Source organism: Plutella xylostella, chromosome 4, assembly GCF_932276165.1.
Source record: "Plutella xylostella chromosome 4, ilPluXylo3.1, whole genome shotgun sequence".
Taxonomy (NCBI): Eukaryota; Metazoa; Arthropoda; class Insecta; order Lepidoptera; family Plutellidae; genus Plutella; species Plutella xylostella.
In genome coordinates, this window is record NC_063984.1 from 8,344,124 (window position 1) to 8,365,890 (window position 21,767).

General features: G+C 40.6%; 1 protein-coding gene across 1 annotated transcript; it reads right to left on the minus strand.

The window, feature by feature from the left end:
* Positions 1-83: 83 nt before the first annotated feature.
* Positions 84-18,966, minus strand: LOC105394552 (venom dipeptidyl peptidase 4). The gene is made up of 13 exons (XM_038121220.2): positions 18,809-18,966; positions 11,432-11,597; positions 7,905-7,999; positions 7,529-7,606; positions 7,383-7,435; positions 6,976-7,166; positions 6,517-6,686; positions 5,780-6,424; positions 5,471-5,693; positions 4,975-5,122; positions 4,379-4,539; positions 3,547-3,752; positions 84-595 (listed from the first exon to the last, which is right to left on the minus strand). Exons 1-13 carry the CDS (start codon positions 18,809-18,811, stop codon positions 506-508), a joined length of 2,229 nt encoding a protein of 742 aa, XP_037977148.2. The 5' UTR covers positions 18,812-18,966; the 3' UTR covers positions 84-505.
* Between the last annotated feature and the right edge of the window lie 2,801 nt (positions 18,967-21,767).

Below are 21,767 nucleotides of genomic sequence, written 5' to 3' on the forward strand. Positions count from 1 at the left end.
CTCACGGACTGCATCAAACTGTTGCAAGAAAAGATAGATGATAAAGGAGGGAAAAAGCTAAGGCTAAGGAAAAGGAGACGATATTTTATAAGTATAGTTATTAAGTTTATTTGCCTATATCTACAGGTATCAGGTAAACTTAAGATTACTAACATTCTAAATTACATTGAATCGTCTTTTGCTACATTCTTACAATATTCAATCATAGTTTCGTCAATGAAGTTGGTTTATTTTTAGTGTAGGTAATAATTATCTATTCAAATATTAAAAGCGAAATATGATACGAGTAACATAGCCACATTCCACAGGTAGGTACATAGCCATTCAATTTCGCTTTTCATACTTGTAACTGTAGTTGGTCCAAAAAATACTGTAGGTATCTTCATTACAATAAAATTATGAGCCTGCTCTTCCAATGTCAATCACCACTTCTCCCAAGTCACTTCCAAAAGCACAGTAGAAGTACAATATTAAACAGTCTTTTTTGTCTTCATTCCACTGCTCGTCACGCGAAACACTCGCTCCAGAAACGGTCAAGTGTGTGGTACAAGTGCCGGCTCACCCCCAGCAGCGAGTGGCTCTCGTCAGTGTATGTCTGCAACAAATGTTTTACATGAGAATCTTCACCGTTTGCTGTAATGCGGATATGGGTTCCGCTCATCTCGCATAATCTTTATTGACCAAAACTCATTTCGCATAACTCGTATGGTCTAAACTTTTTTGGCCGAACCATCACTTTGCCAAGACTTATGTGGCATAAGGCTCGTTTCGTCTAAAACTCTTTAGGCACAATCTTTAAACACCTAAGTTTCGTTTGCTCAAATTTATGTTCGTCTATACCTATGTATAATCTTGTTTTTCCTAATGTTATCTTTATAAATAATATATTAAGTATGAAGTAAATGTACAAATTGTGGTGTTTTTCTCCTACATCCCGAAAATCACGATATTGTATGATCAAAAAATCGAAAGTTAACGACCTATATAATTATTACAAACCCCATGAGATCGAAACCTAAAAATAGGTGCGACGACGAGCAAAGCGAGGAGGAGCGTGTTAGGTGCACATGTTCATCAAAACCAAAGCGGAGCGCAGCGAAGCGGAGCGGAGCGTTTTCCAAACAGCGGAAACAATACAAGGCACCAGTTTGCGCTATGTAGGGAGACGCTCCGTCAAAGTTACAGCCAAACGAATATTATTAGGTACTTTGTATAAACCTATGCCATAGCATTATTAGGCTATTCAAGATTTGGCCATACCATTATTAGGCTAAACAATGTTATGCGAAATAACTTTTTACTAAACGAGATTTATGCCATACGATTTTCGGCGTAACGAGACTTTGACCAAACGTTACTATGCAATACGAGATTAGGCAAATAAATCTTATGCCAAAAAAGGTAGAAAAATGAGAAATTTAAACTTTAAACTCAGGCCATATAGGGTTTGTACGATACGATAGATCGAAACATCTGTACTGAAAATTTATCGAATCTTGATAAATGATCAAGATATAACTCGACTAAACCTGTAGGTATAATGTGGTGTACATTATACCTACAGCTACAACACTTTGCGCTGTCAGTGAGTCATAGAAACCGCATTCAAATCAGTCCATCCAATTTTCACCTAGCGTTATCTTACATACCCAAGAGTCAAACTTACACACCCCTATATCATACCCAATAGAAAAAACCCACAAACCATCCTGCTCAAACTCGATATCCAGATGCTGCAGCTGCTTCGCCAGCATGACTGAGTTCTGATAGTGCACATTGTCATCTCCGCTGCCGTGAGCCAGCAGAAAGCGTGCCCGCGCAACCCCGCCGCGCTATTAAAACTTTAAAGTCCAGGATATTTACCATACGATATTGAATATTGATCGAAGCTTGGTCATCTTTTTAAGCAATCGCGACTAAACAACTTTAAGTCAGTAGAGACACCGCATTCAAATCAGTCCATCCGATTTGTATCTAGCGGTATGTAACCGACCCAATTCAAAATTAAACACCCAATAGTAAAAACCCACAAACCATCTGCTCAAACTCGATATCCAGATGCTGCAGCTGCTTAGCCAGCATGACTGAGTTCTGATAGTGCACGTTGTCATCTCCGCTGCCGTGAGCCAGCAAAAGTCTAGGATATTTACCATACGATACTGAATATTGATCGAAGCTTGGTCATCTTTTTAAGCAATCGCGACTAAACAACTTTAAGTCAGAGACACCGCATTCAAATCAGTCCATCCGATTTGTATCTAGCGGTATATAACCGACCCAAATCAAACTTATAACACCCAATAGTAAAAAAACCGGGAACACCCAAATATTCCGAAAAACTTTTTTCCGAATTTGAAAACACCGAATATGTAATTTACGAAATATTGCAATACCGATTTTTTTAAATGCCGAATTCTAAAAATCACGTAAATTATAATTTCGAATATTATAATCACGAAGATTTGTTATTACGATTGTCAAATACACGAACGTTAAAAAATACGATTACTCAAGCATACGAAAAATAAAATACCGATTTATTATAATCACGAAAAATTCAAATCCCGATCGAAAATGTGATAATTCGTGATTTTGACAAAAAAACCGTAAACGTCTTAAAAACCTTAGACCCAAAACCTAAAGATAGGTGCGACGACGAGCAAAGCGAGGAGGAGCGTGTTAGGTGCACATAGATATCGAAAAACAAAGCGGAGCGCAGCGAAGCGGAGCGGAGCGTTTCAAATATAGAGCAAAACAATTGCTCGGAATTTTATGGTGTTTAACCTTAAAAACCTTAGGACCTAAACCTAAAGATAGGTGCGACGACGAGCAAAGCGAGGAGGAGCGTGTTAGGTGCACATAGATATTGAAAAACAAAGCGGAGCGCAGCGAAGCGGAGCGGAGCGTTTCAAATATAGAGTAAAAATATTGTAAATAGAAAACTATTTGTAGTATTTGTTGTTAAGTAACACAACAAAGCAATGAAATTGCTCGGATTTTTACGGTGATTAACCTTAAAAACCTTAGGACCTAAATCTAAAGATAGGTGCGACGACGAGCAAAGCGAGGAGGAGCGTGTTAGGTGCACATAAATATCGAAAAACAAAGCGGAGCGCAGCGAAGCGGAGCGGAGCGTTTCACATAATATAGCTTAAAAAATATTGTTAAATTGTATACGGATTATGCTGTTAATAAACACACTATTCTTAATAACTATTTCTTGTTAACTAAGATACATTCGGGAATTTGTATTTTCGGAATATTAAAACTTCGGGATTCGTAATTTTAACAATTCGTTATAATAAAAGGTCGTACTTTTAAAACATCGAAATAATAATATTCGGAAAATTGACTTTCGTGATTTTAATAAATATGTTGTTTGAAATTTCGTTTATTGACTATTCGTGATTTTCGTTATTCGGAAACTTGAAATTCGGGATTGTGAATTATTCGGAACTATGAAATTCGTAATTTTAAAAATCGTTATTTTCATATTCGTAAAAAAGTAATTCGGATTTATGTAGTGTACCCAAAAAAACCACAAACCATCTGCTCAAACTCGATATCCAGATGCTGCAGCTGCTTCGCCAGCATGACTGAGTTCTGATAGTGCACGTTGTCGTCTCCGCTGCCGTGGGCCAGCAGGAAGCGGCGCCCGCGCAGCCCCGCCGCCCGCAACATGAGGTCGGACCGCAGGTAGCCGTCCGGGTTGTGTGTTGGCGTGTCCATGTAGCGCTCGGTGTAGATTGTGTCTGGGGGAGAAGGGGGTTATAGTGGATACAATGGGGTGGTTGTTTGCATTAGGTATTATGTTAGTATATATTATATTTGTATGTATGTATCTAAGTATTTATTATTAAAACATAAAAAATATCACTAGTATTTAAATGCAATACGTGTACACCTTCCTCTTCTACTCAATAAGTCTCTCATTCACCCAAAGGTTGCCTGGAAGAGATCGCTTTTAGCGATAAGGCCGCCTATTGTGCTTACTCCTTTTGTAATAAATTTAATGTATGTTGTGTGTTTTGTTCAATAAAGTGATATTGTATTGTATTGTATTGTATGTTGATGGGCACATAAGGACTAAGCACATTATATTGAGTGTGAATCTTTATCCCACGGTTTAGTAGACCTCATATAATCCAACATTACACTAGAAGTCTGTGACAAAAATAGTAGGGATCTTTTAAGAGGCAGAGCACATCAGAAATATTCCTTTGGCCTTCCTCATCCGGCCTCTATAAACTACTCAAGTCTAATGTTTATAATAATAAGCCAAAATAACACGTTTTGCACCGCAAACGCTTAATTTTACGTGTATTAACGACCGCCAGAAAAGACCATAGCCAAGATCTACTGACTAGAAATTCCTCACCATAGTACAGCCAGGAGGTGACGGGCGCGACGGCGGCGCCGCACGCCAGGGTCTTCTCCTGGTCCTGCACCAGCATCATGGTGCTCGCGAAGCCGCCGTAGCTCCAGCCCCACACGCCCACGCGAGCCCCGTCGATGAATGAGTGAAGGGAGACCAGGCGTCTGGGGAAGAAAGGAGTAATAACGTGTTACGTGTAATTACGTTTAAGTACTTCTGTAAAAACAGTTATGAGAAACATTACATTAGACCAAGCAACTTTACAAGGTTTAACAAATTCGCCATTGGTACCCTTTTCGGATACGGTGTAACCTAGAAAAGTAAGCAGTGTGTCACGAATACCACGAATATTGCCGACTCCAGTCAATGACGTTTTTCTTTCGTCAATGACTCAAGTCGATATTGAGTCGATAGCGTAAATCGATAACAATAACAACTGTCGGTAACGTTAGAAAGTAATAAAACGCATACACAATCCAGTGACCTGCCTATCAAATTACTATCGACGTCAATATTCTTAATACGCACACACGCATTCGATACAAGGTAATCTAAATCCTAAATACCTACAAAAATTGAGTTTCAATTGCACTTCTTACCTAATAACAGCGAGTGTGTCAGCCACCTCGTACGTCCCCAGCGCATTGTTGACGGCGTGCATGGCCTCGACCCCGAGCACGTCGGAGCCGCGCACGTCGATGGAGCCCACGATGAAGCTGCGGTTCGCTGCCAGGTAGGTTGAGTAGTCTGGAAGGGACCGACAGTGTTATTAAGCAACATGGTGAAAGATAGACTTAAACATAATGACTCAAATTTTCGTAAGTCATGGACCACCAACAAACAAATGTAGAGTGGACCGACGACTTCAGGCAGACAAACTTATAGGTGGTTGCCGGAAAGGAAAGGTAAAGTAGACATGGTGTTGTGGTTTTCTGGGTGCACCGCACCAATGGCTGATGGTCATTATGACTTGGTCATTATATCAATAACATACGCCACCAATACCTAACCAACTATGTGGGTAGAAAAGCTTCTGCAAATTATCCTTATTTTAAACATCATATTGAAACCGAAATTGTAGGCAAGGAAACTAACCAAGATCAAAGTTATCCCGAACCCTCGACGAGCCAGGGCCTGCGTAGACCCTCACCACCATCGGGTACTTCTTGTTGGGTTCCATGTCCGGAGGCAGCAACAGTTGCACATTCGCCCGTTCACCATTTATAGTCAGCGTGTTAAACAGTGACATCGGTAGCTTATACTGGCTTAGTTTCCTTCTCAGTCTCCCATTGTCGTGGAGTAATTTGAAGGACTCGTCCTGAAAAACATAAGATTTGTAAGCAAGGGTATTTATCTTCATCGATTTGATTTACATAGGTACATTACAGAGTAAATTATACCGACCTTACTGCTAAACAAATAGTTTCTAGGCGGATCGTTCATGGCACTGCATGTGAGGATGGCATAGTCAGCGCCTGGTGCAAACTCCCCGACCACGTGGTGACACGCCGGGTCCTTGCAGGAGACGCAGCGCGCGGCGCCGCCCGAGTGTGCCCACAGCTGTCTCTGCCACGGGATACCCGAAGGAGCAACGATGAAATACACAGTATCCAACTTCAGGTTCCAGCCCAAGACTTTAGTCACTGTCGAATTCCCAACGCTCAAGTCAACAGTCTTCAACGTTTTGTAGTCAAACAGAGCTGCGTGCATGTACCGCCGGTCGCCGTAATACATCGGGAAGATCTCCACCATTTTCGTTCCGGATTCGTCGAAGAACGGCTCTGCTATGTCGATCCAGCCATTGGGCTCTCTGTGCTCTTTAACTATGACACATTGCTCCAAATCCATGTTGCAGTTCATGAGCACGCTGACATTTTGTCGTCTGTTCAGCCACAGTACTGCGAGTATGTTCTTGGAGGCCCAGTTTACTCGGCCGAGGATGTTATCGGTGCCGACCAGGTTTACTGGAATGGGGACCGGCCAGGGTTCACTGTTAGGCTTGTTCAGTTTGTGGACGTGCAGGGCTGCCACTGGATTCATGCGACCTGCCTGACAAAGATTTCAAAATGACAAAAACAGATTTATGAATAAAAAATCCAATAAATAGGAGCAAAATCGGTTTCAAGGGTAGAGCCACTAACCTTGGGATACTTGAAAGAGACAATATGAGGGTACTGGCTGTTCAGGTCAGTAGGGTCTCCATAGTACGGGTATGAGGCGCTGGGGACTTCCGTGTCGTTGAAAGAGGCAACTGCCAGGTACTCCCCGCCTGGAGAGAACCATATCGCTCCTTCCGAGTTGAACACCTCCTCTAGAAAATTATTAATGCACATGTAGAATTAACACTTCAGCAATACTGGCAATACCTATGTTCTGGATAATTATGATTGCTTGAAATCGTTACATCTCTAGACTCTTATCCTATCTTTTATACATAAATCCGAAGCACCGTGAGCGCAGGCACATGGGCAGTCAGTGAATGACAAGTTGAAGATAATCTTTTCGCCAGGGTGACCACTGCTTGTCCAGCTCTGGTATTTGTGACGAAGAATCGATCCTTATACAAACTATTGACTAAACATAGCTTGACCATCACGTACCTTCATAAATCCAGTCAGTGATGCCGAAGTAGACCTCTCCCGGTACCCCCTCGGTAGTCAGCGCCTTGACTAAGTCGGGAGCAGTCACGTCCGGCATGTAATACACGTTATTGTCTCTCACGAAGGCCAGAGACGTGTCGGATCCCCATTCCACGTAATGAATGGGTCCACCTCCGATCCTCGCTATAGTTCTGTGGAAGATTTCAACATGAAATGGCAGAAGTGCAATGATAATAAGGAGATACTTTAAGACTAATATTTATATTTTATTATCATCAATGTTATAGGAAAATATGTAGGTAATGTTCACACATAGTCACATAGGTAGTAGTTTAAAAAACCTACATTACGAAAATATGTATGAATACAAGTACATAATCAATGGAAATAAATTATATAGTACTCACTGATTTTCAGTATCATATATGGAGTACTCAGCAACACTGGAGTATCGATAAATCTGAAAAATTGTGCAATTGCGATTAGTATCGTGTGACTGGTAAAAAAGTGGTAGATGCATTATTATTATTTATTATGTAGGGAAAGTACTAACCCTCTTTTTAGCCTCTGATAACAGCATATATTTTCCATCTTTGGAAAAATCGCCTATTGATAGTCCTCCTAGGTTAATCTGCAAGGTTAAAAATAGGATAATTAATGTAGGTAAGTATATAGGCATATCTATATACAGTGCTCCAAAATTGATAATGCGCATAGAAATCTTTGACGGATCGGTTGTTTTCGATTATGTGACACATGATATTGACTCCTATTTCTTTCGAACAAGGTGCAAAATGCAAGTGTTTTTTTAAGGCTCTTACGATTTAATGATTCGGGTGTAAAGATCTGCATGTGCATTATTAATTTTGGATAAGAAAGTGTACTTATTTATTTAAAATAATTATTTTAATCGCCTATAGTTGACTTACTAATTCGTGGTTGGCGAGGAATATGCTGGTGGTGTCAGTCTCGGCGTTATATTTACGCAACCCAATACCGGGCTCCGTATAAATGTACTCCTTTCCTGAAAAATATAATATTCATCTTTCTGTCTTGTTAACTAAACTGACACTACATCCTACCTACTGTAAATATTTTTATGTATTTGTTACTTATAATAGGTATGTATCTATGTATATTATCAACTTTCTAGTTTTCCACTGGTACACTGTTTTCATGAAGAAATACTGCATGCCTAACTACCTAATATTTCAAACATTATTGCTTACCTATGTTTTGCTGATGCAATTATACTTATACCTAAACTATTATGTTTTCGCTACGTGCGTACCCAAAGATTTTCCTTCTTATTTAAATCATATACCTCACACTAGGTACGAGTACATTATGTCTTTGGCGTCATCACATCACCTGCACAGCTAGCTATAATACCCATGTGCAAATAACAATACTTCACGGTGATATTACGTAAGTATAATTAAAGTGATTTTAATTTAGAAAATAACGATTTTTTGGTCTAAATTAACGAAACACAGATTTTCATGAGATCACTTATTAACTACTAACTATAAACAATGGGAAATTAATAGATGCCATTTAAATTAAATATTACAACGTAGTACACATCATTGTACCTAATTATTTTTCAATTAAGTAGGTAACTAGGTACTTAGGTACTTATAATATATGTCGCAGCGTTGGCAGACAAACGCCGCATCGATGTTGATTTGAGCGTGTAAACGCGTCGTAATCGAATCAGAAACGTCAAGGGATTTTCCTTGGGTAAGGTCGATACAGCCCTGGCAACATTTTAAAAAGTAAGAGGTCACGTGACGTTTAAAAAGTGAAGGGGCCATGCCGCCATTCTGGATTCTGAGCTTGGACGAGTTGGACGTGACACGGGAAACAGTGTGCTGTATCGAACTTGCCGCGTTTCTAAAAGTAATCCGTCTGCATCATCGCGATCTTGCATTGTTACATTAAGTGTTGATTGTAATCTGAATAATCAAGATACGAACTATACGAAGAGCCTATTATTTCCGCCCGCCCGATGAATCCACCGCCAGACGAGATGCCCGGCGGACCCCCCTCCCCGTCATCAGAAGTGGGATCAGAATACGCCACCCCACGTGCTTCACACCACGACACGAACTACGAGAAATGGCAGCAGCTTCTAGAACATCAGAATCGGAATTTCCTGACGCTTGTTCGAGCTATGAAAACGCCGTCGTCGTCGTCCGAGCTGAGGTTACCTGATTACGATCCCAGTAAATCCGATATCGACGCACGTTCTTGGATGTCGACTGCGGACCTGTGCATCAACGACGAGAATCTGCTAGGCGCACGGCTTATGGTGGCCTTGAGCCGCGCTCTGAAAGGTCATGCGTCCACGTGGCTGTCAACTGTATCTTTCCCTTGGATGACATGGAGTGACTTCACGGAGCTTTTCATACAAAGGTACGAGTGCCCAGAAATACAGCTTCATTCCTAATTAATTGGAGTGACAGTAAACCGAAAGAAAATGGGTGCCTTGCTACTTATGCTGCCTCGCTGATGACTGCAATCATGTCACGCTGGAAGAACATGAATACCGAACATCTTGCTTTGGCTACAGTGTTGGCACATGTTTCCCGATTTGACCGACGTGTCCAACGACTGGCTTTCACTACAGAAGTGACTACGCGCAACCAGCTTCAGCAAAAGCTCAAGGCTGTTTCGTTTCTAAAACGGAAAGTAGCTAATAGCGAGGACTACCCCGATAGCAAGAAAATGCGTAGCTACAGTGCCTCCGTTTCCATAAAGTGCAACTACTGTGAGAAATTAGGGCACGAGTCCACGTTCTGCCTACAAAGAAGACGTGGTTGGAGGAGACCAGATGAGCGTTCCCCTTCCCAATCAAGCGACAATTTTAAGAGATGCCGCCTCCATCTACAGCGAAGACTGCGGTCACTGGCTTCCACTGCCAGGGCCAGGGACACTTCGCATCCAGCTGTCCAAAGCGTCGCAGAGAGGACCAGGATGCTGCCAGTGGAGGAGCGAGTGGATGCGGTGCAGCCAAGGAGAAGAGGGTCGATCTATGCGTAGTGAGCGCGCCTGCTGGGATGTTGCATTAATCTGGTGAGCTGTTTTCGTTTAAACTATGACTGTGGTTTCAAAGTTTAGAGGCTAGATGTTTCATTACGTGGATGAGGTTAGTGTGACCGGTACTGTGGAATTATTTTCGAGGTTCGAGTCCTGGAACTGTAAATCTGTCGGGTTGCCAGACCTGTTGACTTTAAAAAAAACTAATGATATTGAGGTTGATCAAAATCCTGAGCTTAAGTTAAGTTCATTAGGGACATGCGTCCATGACCTCATTAGGTAAATGTCCGAAAGTTGATTCCCTATTTTTTTAATTATGATCTCTTTATGCTAAGTAATGATGAAGCAATCGATTGAATTGTTCTGTAGTGTGTCTTGCTCAATTGTTTAATGCCACTGGATGGAAGTAGTAGTACCAGACTAACACTGGATGGAAGTGTTAGTGAGTGCCGGATGGAGGCACTGGAATGACATCGGATGGAGGTTGCCGGACAAGTGAGCAAGGACCATTGGTAATCAGATCCTGATCCGTGTTTTTGTTTAGTACAGAGTTAAAGATAGTGGATTAACTTTCGAGTAGGTATTGATTTGTTTTGTCTGATACCACTAGATGGAAGTGGTAGTAGACTGAGAGGTTGTCTTGGATGAGAGTATGATTAATTTAAGCTGTTTTGAAATTTTCCTTTTTGAAACGTGTAACTAATTGAACTTTGATATTCAATTTTGAGATTTAATGACTTTTTGTCTGATACTGTTCAAGTTAAAGCTTCATAGTTCATCAGTGTGATGAATGCAGAGTTCATGAGCCCACTGCTTTCTTCCCTGACTAGGTCAGGACTGGCCGAGTAAAATTCAGTTACTGCGGTTGTTTTTCTTTCTTTCCAGATAACTCACACGAGGACGTGTGAGATGTCATGATGGCCGTGTCGCAGCGTTGGCAGACAAACGCCGCATCGATGTTGATTTGAGCGTGTAAACGCGTCGTAATCGAATCAGAAACGTCAAGGGATTTTCCTTGGGTAAGGTCGATACAGCCCTGGCAACATTTTAAAAAGTAAGAGGTCACGTGACGTTTAAAAAGTGAAGGGGCCATGCCGCCATTCTGGATTCTGAGCTTGGACGAGTTGGACGTGACACGGGAAACAGTGTGCTGTATCGAACTTGCCGCGTTTCTAAAAGTAATCCGTCTGCATCATCGCGATCTTGCATTGTTACATTAAGTGTTGATTGTAATCTGAATAATCAAGATACGAACTATACGAAGAGCCTATTATTTCCGCCCGCCCGATGAATCCACCGCCAGACGAGATGCCCGGCGGACCCCCCTCCCCGTCATATATTATGTTACCCTACTATTTACATACCTACTTAGTATGTTTCTGATTAATGTTGTCATGAAAATTCGGTCCTCTACCTGATATCCACTGCACGTTGAGTCGTTCAGGGTACAGGTCCGGCCGTGGAGGCACCAGCTCTTCCAGAGTGAAGGTCTTCAGGGCTGGCAGACTCAGGGTGGAGGTCCCAGCGTAGCTGGTCAGAGACAGCGCCCAGCTCAGTATGACTAGATAGTTGCGGAACCCCTGAAATTGATTTGATAAGATTAAGTTCAACTATACGTAATTACGTATCATATAAGTAAGTAAAGATGAATTGAGATCCTATATTTTTTTTAAGTAAATCACTTTTGCCTTCTTCGGTAGTACTTTTATGTCTGCCGATAATTGAACTAGATGATGGCCATAGAAACTTAAAATTATAAATTAGTACTAAAGTAAGTTTGTACAATGTACGTCACAATTTCATAAGAAAGGGATCAAAAGTTGAAGACAGATTATTATTTTCTTCTCATAACCTGTATAACCGTTAAATTATACTTATAATGAATAATTTTACTTAAGTAGGGGGGCTTGTCGCTCACGTCCGTAGGTACAAACCCTAGTTACCCTACACGTGTCCCCTGGGTGGTGCTAACGAGTGACAACGCCGAATGTCGGGCGGCGGTAAATCGACCCGACCTCCTCTCCTAGCAGAGGCGGCGATCTCCCGCCGTAAAAAAGGAGAATCACCAACACGCCTGCCAAGCGCGGTGATTATGGCAAATACACCTCCTGATGGAAAAAACAAAGCCCCGGCCCCCAGTCCCCGGCAGCCCCGCTATCCCGGACTCCGGTAGCGGTCACGGTAACGGCGGGGCAGGGGGTGCGAAGAATCTCCGGCAGAGAGTCGGCTACCAGCCCAACCGACCCTTGCACCTGGCAACATATAACGCACGGACACTGAGGGAAGACGTGAAGATAGAGGAGCTGGAAGAGGAAATCAGCAAGTTAAAATGGGACATTATAGGGTTATCCGAAGTCCGACGAGAGGGAGAGGATACGGAAATTCTCCAGTCCGGAAACTTGCTGTACCACCGGGAGGGCGACCAACTGTCCCAAGGGGGTGTCGGGTTCATCGTCAACAAGTCCCTCGTCAACAACATCGTTGAAATCGGAAGTGTGTCGACACGGGTTGCGTACCTCATCCTGAGAATATCTAAACGATACTCAATGAAGGTCATACAGGTTTACGCACCCACATCTAAGCACACCGATGATGAGGTCGAACTTGCGTATGAAGACGTATCGTCTGCCCTGCGTAAGCTCACTACTCATTTCACGGTGGTGATGGGAGACTTTAACGCGAAACTCGGAAAACAAGAAGGCGGCGAGACGAAAGTGGGGTCACATGGATTTGGAGTCCGGAACCATAGTGGGCAAATGCTGGCTGACTTCTTGGAGAAGGAGGGCCTCTATATGATGAACTCCTTCTACAAGAAGAAGCCACAAAGGAAGTGGACGTGGATTAGCCCCGATGGGAAGACTAAAAACGAGATCGACTTCATATTGACGGATAAGAAGCACATATTCAATGATGTCTCAGTGATCAGTAGGGTTAAGACCGGCAGCGATCACCGACTCGTAAGAGGCACTTTGAATATAAACTGCAAAATAGAACGCTCCCGTCTAATGAAGTCCACGCTCCGTCCTACTCCTGCTCAAATCCAGGATCCCGAAAGCTTTCAGTCTGAGCTTTGCGACCGCCTGATATGTTTAGAGAATTGCGTTACAGTTGACGATTTAAATAATAGGTTTGTGGAAACTGTCCGAGAGGTAGGATCGAAATATTTTTCGTCCCGAACCAACCGAGGACCTTAAAAACTCTCAGATGGGACTCTGAGTCTCATAAGAGAACGGAGAGAAATGAGGTTGCAGTCTTCAGTTGATATGGTCGAATACAGACGTCTAAACAGACAGATCGCCAAAGCAAGACGTTGCGATATGAGACGCTACAATTGCAAGCGCATTCAAGACGCAATAGAGCAAAACAAGGGCTCCAAAGTCTTTGCTAGAGATCGACCTGTTCGGCAGACTCTGTTGACCCAACTGAAGACCGACACTGGCAACACCGTTTCATCAGTGCCCGAAATTCTGGGAGAAATTGAGAGATTCTACGGACAGTTATACACCACAACACAAAACCCTATTACCAGCGGTGCTCACGACAGCCGAGCGCCACTCACCCGACACTATACCGAAGATATTCCGGACGTCAGTCTAGACGAGATTAGTATAGCTCTCAAACAGCTAAAAAACAACAAAGCTCCGGGAGATGATGGAATAACGACAGAACTTCTGAAAGCCGGCGGTAGACCGATTTTAATAGCACTTCGGAGGCTGTTTAATTCCGTCATACTCGAAGGCACAAGCCCGGAGGCATGGAGCAGAAGTGTAGTGACTTTGTTCTTCAAGAAAGGCAACAAAGCCCTATTGAAGAATTATAGACCCATTGCACTTCTGAGCCATGTGTACAAGCTGTTTTCGAGAGTTATTACGAATCGTCTCGAGCAAAGACTCGACGACTTCCAGCCACCCGAACAAGCCGGGTTCCGAAAAGGCTATAGTACCATAGATCATATACACACGCTTCGGCAGGTTATACAGAAGACCGAGGAGTATAATCTACCTTTATGTCTAGCGTTTGTGGACTATGAGAAAGCCTTTGATTCTATTGAGCTCTGGGCGATGCTTCAATCCCTTCAGCGGTGCCATATAGACTATCGCTATATCGAGGTGTTGAGATGTATGTACAATGCTGCCACAATGTCAGTTCGATTACACGAACATAGCACAAAACCGATCCAGTTGCAAAGGGGCGTGAGACAGGGAGATGTTATTTCTCCGAAACTGTTCACCTGTGCACTGGAAGATGTTTTTAAGCTTGTAGAGTGGAAAAGACTGGGCATTAACGTCAATGGCGAATATATCTCTCATCTACGATTTGCTGATGACATAGTTATTATGGCGGAAACGCTGGAGGAGTTAGGCGAAATGCTCACAGACCTCAATGATGCCTCTAAACAAGTTGGGCTGAAAATGAACATGGACAAGACAAAGGTCATGTCGAACGAACATGTTTCATCATCGCCCGTAACTGTAGGAGGTGTCACCATCGAAGTTGTCGATCAGTATCCCTACCTAGGACAAGTGATCCGATTAGGTAAATCCAACTTCGATAAAGAGGTAGCTCGTAGAATCCAACTCGGATGGGCAGCGTTCGGGAAATTACGACACATCTTCACTGAAAACATACCTCAGTGTCTGAAAACAAAAGTTTTCAATCAGTGCGTGTTGCCAGTGATGACTTACGGAGCCGAGACGTGGTGCTTCACCAAAGGGCTTATCCACAAGCTCAGAGTTGCTCAGCGTGCTATGGAAAGGGCTATGTTATAGATTGGCAAGTTGCTTGGCGACCCTCCTTGCGGGGTGACAGACGCGGAGGGGACGAGGTACCCAAGACGACAGCGGGTAGCGGGAGGGTAGCGGTGGAGGGGAACGCGTGCACTGCATGTCATTGTTACGGCAGTATCGGCCGCGCAGCCGAGGCGGCCACATGTCTTATATAGTCTGTCATAATTTGAGTGCCACCCACATGAGATCATTGATCCTGAGATCATTAGTCTTAGGATGAGTGTTGAGGCATTTTTAATATTATCATTATATTATTATTAGGTATCTATAATTCGTCAACAAAATAACGTTAAAAACAACAAATCGTATAATGTCTCAATATAGGGGCTTCTTGTAGAACAGCGTACCGGATCAGTCATGCTACGCGGCTAAAGGTTGGTACTGCGCAGTCAGATACGAAAAAGTAAACAACAAAGACGAAGAGTCCATATGACAGTGCGTCAGTTGTCAGTTCTTGTAACTAGGAAAGCAACCAAAATTTATGTGATTTAATGAAAGTAATTAATGAGCAAAACACAGAGAAAAATTACAAAATTGATGAAATTTTTAAAGAAAATGGTCATATCGTGCTTCGCCTACCCCCATACCACCTGGAATTAAATCCTGTTGAACTTGTGTGGCGGTACGTGAAGGGCGAGCTCGCAAGAACGTCGATTGACTCTAACTTATATAAAGAGATAAAAGACTTTGAGTTGCTTTTCTCTAATTATTCGCCTGAAAAGTGGAGAAATTGTGACGACCATGTCATAAAAAATTAAGACGAATATTATAAATCTGATAGAGTATTTGACAGGTATGTTATTGTTTATTTATAATTTAATGTAAATTAAACATAAAATATTATAGGTGTACACTGAACTAATATGACTGGCGTACTCTAGTACATTATACTTCAAAGTAGGTATAATGTTTTTTGGTTTTTGTCTTAGATTTATAAAATTGAAGTTAATGAAAACGATGATGAAGATGAGGATGACGACGACGATGAACAAGTTCAAACAGAGAGTGAACATGAAAGTGACATGGAAATTGATTTATAAAATAAAACACTTTTACATAAATAAATTCAAATTGGTAGATATTCTGAAGGTAAACATCCAAATTTTAATGCTGTCAAACTATAAATTTTAAGCTAAATATGACATTTACGGGAACACTCATAGAATAAAATTTTACTTACGTCAGAAATAGTTACAAGCTATCGCGAGATTAATCCGGGCACACTTTTCTACGTGTGTAGCATGTCGTGCTACCTCGCCCCCGCCACTTCTTTCACCCCGCAAGGAGGGTCGCCAAGTAACTTGCCACATTATAGGCGTGTCCCTGCGAGATAGGATTCGTAATGAAGAAATCCGCAGGAGAACTAAAGTTACCGACATAGCCAAAAGGATTAGCACGCTGAAGTGGCAATGGGCTGGCCACGTAGCCCGCAGAGCCGACGACCGCTGGAGTAGAAAGGTTCTGGAGTGGAGACCCCGTGTCGGCAAACGGCGTGTCGGTCGCCCCCCAACCCGTTGGTCTGATGATCTGCGGAAGGTAGCGGGAAGCCGCTGGATGCAGATGGCGGGTGACCGTTTGGGGTGGCGATCGTTAGGAGAGGCCTATGTCCAACAGTGGACTACAGAAGGCTGAGAGAGAGAAGTAGGTAGGTACTTATTAATTAACCCGGGCGATATGATTTCTTGTAAGTTGACAGCACAATTTCCTCAGTGTAACATAAAATAATACTTAATATGTAGGTAAGTACCTAGTAGGTAATTCAAACTTCATCTTAATCTTGTTTCCCAACAAGCTCTCAATCTTATTGCAATTTAAGAAGCTATTGCTTCATACAATACCTGAGACATCAGCGGCCAATGCCCCACTACTGCTGCAATCACGTTTAATGGAGAGGCGCCTTAAGTCTAACAAATAATAACTGCACATTTAAGATACTCAAAGTGTTAGTTAACCCTTAATTAGGAACAATTAATATGGAACCAAATTGTTCTAAACTTTAATCCATTAAGTTAAGGGCGGGAGTCATTCGTATTTTCTGTAAAGAACCCAGAGAGAGGGATTACAATGCCATATTTATAGATACCTAAAATAATAAAAATAAGCTAGGTAGCTAGTAATACCTAAAAGTAAGCTCTGTATGTAGGTAGGTCGGTACCCTATAATTACTTATTTAGGTTTATTTTTATCGTGCACTCAGCACTAATGATGTCCTTCATTGGACATCTCAGAGAATAGAAAAAAAGTTATTGATTTCGTCACGGTGCTATAGCTAGCTGCTCTCTGAACTGAAGTGGGACCTCGACACATATTGGTTATTGTAAATAATCTGTTAGGCCTTGTTTGAATAGAGATAGATTAATATTGTATAGGTGAACCTATACATGAACTACAATGTAAGTAAGTAGGTTGTATGTAAATATAAGCATGTAACTTATACCTACCTACTCATACTTTCTTGTACCTACATATAAAAGTTAAAACGTACAACCAACAAAAGAACTTTGGTATAGTATAGTATCTACCTACCTAGTATGGGAGGAGTAAATTGGTTTCAATAGTGGTGTTATCTATACCTACTAGGTATGTTTAGAATTTATCAAAAATTTGTCTAATTAAGTAAATAATTAATTAAAAAATAAGCATCTGCCAATCTGCCATTTCCCACGATGCCATCTACTTATAATATGTTCAATTGTCATGTTTTCACACCTGTAAGTTATTGATTAAGTACCTACCCATCTAGATAGGTAAATTTACAGTAAAAAATAATACACTTAAGATGTTTACACAAGTGTACCTAGGTGTGATGTTAGCACCTTTCGCATGCTTCCTCTATAAAAATATTTCCAGTTTCCTAGATTTGATCATAAATAATTTACTAACTAGATAAGTAAAGTAGTTACCTATATTTTATGTTTGAATTAGAGTAATTACTTACCTGTCCTGATCCTGGAATAGTAGGATGTATTTTTAGCTTGAATACCTTCATCAAACTAGTGTCTGTAGGCATTTAGTTAATCTAATAATAGTACCTACCTAATTTGGTAAAAGTTACGAATTTAGTAAATAAGTGTACAAGTAGTATCTACCTACTACCTCACTAACTGTTTATTCTATGTTGATCTAGGCTTTCTAGGAACCTTGGTTCCCCTGGCACCGAAATGTTAGTGAGATAATTTACATATAAGTCATATAACGTAATTTGTTTAACAAAACATGCGTATGAATATTCATACCAGAGAAACATAATATCTTATTTTCCATAACTACACAAGTTACGGTCTGAATGTTGCAAACAAAATAGATCATCTCCTAACTATTCTATTTAGAAAACCGTACATACCTACATACTATAAAAAACAGAGATTCCATCACCGTAAGTAAATGATGAAACCTCTATTCACACGCACCTTAGAATAGTGAAGCTGGAGTTAGCAAAAACTATTTTCCCGTCAATTCAAATTGCCTCAGTAACTTTTTCACATACAAACACATTTCCCACCAAGTCTACTAACAAAAAAAACGCGAAATTTCAGTAAACATTAAATATTTGTTCCTAGTGTTACCGTGACCCGTTTTCATAATACCTAATAATTGGTACCTACATACTATATCAATCAGTATTTCAAAAACGAAATTAGAAAAAAAACATTCATAATATAAATATATAGGAACTTACTTAGATTAATTAAATTGATATTGGTTCATAGTTAATATAATATTGCAGTCAAATCTTTATCATCATTTTGGAAGGTGAAGAACCTAGTTTATGTTCCGTAACTTAAATTTAACGATCAGCTGATTTCGTACCACAAATTATTACGATACATAGCTTTACAAATTAATTTGACTAAGTGGTAGTTCTGAAGGCACAAAATAAACCATAAACCACTGCGAAAACTAAAACTTATCACAAACAAAAAAAAGTTCGACAGTTTTAAATTAAAAAAAAAACATTGCTTTCAGAATCGGCTATGTGTTCTTAAGTCTGTATAAGTACTTACCATGGCTGTCGCGTGTATCCTTAATCCTTGCACGGTCCCCGCCGAGTCCCTTCAATGAGTTAAGTGGTCCAATCAGACCCACATAGTCAGCTGTCCACGAGTCACTAAGCCACGCGCGTCCACACACCGCCACCAACAATCACTGACTAACCGAACAAAAAACACTTCACGGCTTTCGGCCTTACATTTGGTACAATATTGGTATCAGAGTTGGAGTTCTACGAAGTCTCAAAACTCAAACAGAAAACAAGGAGCAAAGAATTTCTTTTGTGAAAATTTTGTTATGGAATTCTAAGTATTTTTGATGACTTTATTGGCTTCTCTTAACGCTGCGTATAGAATCGATAAGTTTGGTTTGGTTAGGTCGTTAGATATTTACCTATGTTCAAAAATATTCAATCCCTGCCATGTTTTTTGGCCATACTTATATGCTAATAGTAAAAAATATCCGTCTGTTAATATAATCTTCCCCAGCCGGGAATCAAACCCAAAAATTTTGCCAGAACAGTCATTGCTAATGTCTGTTAATCTTTGTATCGCAGTTAAGGTTAATTGATCATTATGTAAGGCAAGTGCTAATTTAGAGATTACTAAGAGGTATCAACCGGTTCTCAATTTCAATTTGTGAAAATTGAGAGACCTGTTATTATTATTATAAGTACCTATTGCTTACTTTATAAATGATAATTAAGACAATATACTAAACCCGAATTAAAAAGTACTTACTTACCTATTTAACTTTTGATTTTTCTAAGTTGATAAAATTATTTTAAACCAGTTATTATAATAGGTTTTTCGCACCAAACTTATCCATTAGGCCACCTAAGTTACTTAAGTAGGTACTTTACTTACCTACCTAAGTTCAAAATAATCTCAAGATTCTTGTAAAATTATGTAGCAAGAACGAGGAAGTACCCATAATCACTGATATTAATAACAACATTGATATACTTAACAACTTACTTATTTTATTTTATAGCCATGTCCAAATTGTCCAAATTGTCCGACAACTACAACTGCAGTAGGCAAGCTGACATGCACTGTTACATCACAATTGACCGACTGTAACACAAAGTGAGGTGTTATGTCATTGTATTGCGTCCTCGAAACCTTTCCAATACAGCGAACATTGACCTGGATAATGCATCTCGTTTTTTTGAAGATCTAGATTAGTAAATGCCTATGGCATTGATTGGTAATGATAAGTGACAAAGTGGCGTCGTGATGGGTCCTGCTGATGATGATAATAATAAGAAATGAATTCGGGAATTCGGTCTTCATGATAGTAAGTGGACATTCTCACATTCTGGAAAATCGTTATATGTATACGTAGATGGTTCTACCTTTTTTGGCCTAAGATTTATTTGCCTAATCTCGTATTGCATAGTAACGTTTGGTCAAAATCTCGTTTCGCCGAAAATCGTATGGCATAAATCTCTTTTAGTAAAAAGTTATTTCGCATAATCTTGTTTAGCCTAATAATGGTATAGCCAAATCTTGAATAGCCTAATAATGCTATGGCATAGGTTATATAAAGTAATAATATTCGATTGGCTTTAACTTTGATGGAGCGTCTCCCTACATAGCGCATACTGGTGCCTTGTATTGTGGCCGCTAAGTGGGAAACGCTCCGCTCCGCTTCGCTTCGCTCCGCTTTGCTTTTGACGATAATGTGCACCTAACACGCTCCTCCTCGCTTTGCTCGTCGTCGCACCTATCTTTAGGTTTCGATCCCATGGGGTTTAATGGCGTTTGTAATAATTATAATAGTCATTCACTTTCGATATTTTGATCATTTAATATCGTGATTTTCGGGATGTAGGAGAAAAATACCACAATTTGTACATTTAAAACATACTTAATATAGTATTTGTAAAGATAATATTAGGAGAAACAAGATTATACCAATACGAACAATTAGAGCAAACGAGACTTAGGTGTTTCAAGTTTGTGCCAAAAGAGTTTTAGACCAAACGAGTCTTATGCCACAAGACTTGGCAAAGTGATGATTCTACCAAAAAAGTTTAGACCTTACGAGTTATGCGAAATGAGTTTAGGACAATAAAGATTAGGCCAGGGGCCATGAGGGGAACCCATACGTAGATACCTAGCTGTATAGGAGTGTGTAGGTAGAAATTTTGGGTTTATTCTCAATGTTTCCGTATAAACATCTACTTATTGTATTTCTTCCGGGTATTTCCCTGAAATCCCGTTATAACAGTACAAGAATAAGAAAAGATAAAATTGATGCCAACCATAAAATAAAGTGTTTATAATCTGTCATTAAATAAAATTTAGGGCTTTGGATTTGTGGGTGTGTCACAGGACTACACAGAGTGCATTGCCCTCCCCTCTGCCAAGGAAGTCAACAGACAAACCAAACTCCTCTCCTTACTAAGTATGCCAATTAAGGCGACATCTCGGACTTTCATGATGAGCTGCTATATCTTTTTAGGCGTACGTTAAATGGATTTTATGGCACGGGAACTCGGGAATCATTTGAGAAGCGAAAAGCAATGACTGTATGTCCTAAGAACATTAATATTGTATAACCATGGACGGTAATCTACCTTTCACTTTCCTCTATTCTCCCGTGCTCTTAGCGTGAATAAACGCTATTACCTCATACACACACATACAATGCTGTATTTGTTCCTCTTACATATTCATACACATTATTATGGTTTTACAGTTTATCCAGAAAAGGAGAATGGCCATTTCTATATGGCGCCATGACCCAGAGCGGCCATTGATGAAACATACACTGATGTGTAGTCCGTGACTACAGCAAATACTGGTATAAATTTTATTATTATGAGACATGGGAGAACGAAGATATAGGTGCTGAAAGATCAAGTCTTTCTACTGTACTAGATGTTACCCTCGAGCTAAAAATTGATTTTAAAAGTGTTTCCGTGCGAATTCCTGGCTAAAAAGTATTTTATGTTACTTCGGGATA

Excerpts from the sequence above, each read along its gene's own strand:
- LOC105394552 (XM_038121220.2), bottom strand. Across the intron at positions 8,000-11,431 it reads CAACGTGCAGTGGATATCAG|GAAAGGAGTACATTTATACG; the intron begins GTAGAGGACCGA and ends TATATTTTTCAG. Across the intron at positions 7,436-7,528 it reads TATCAGAGGCTAAAAAGAGG|ATTTATCGATACTCCAGTGT; the intron begins GTTAGTACTTTC and ends ACAATTTTTCAG.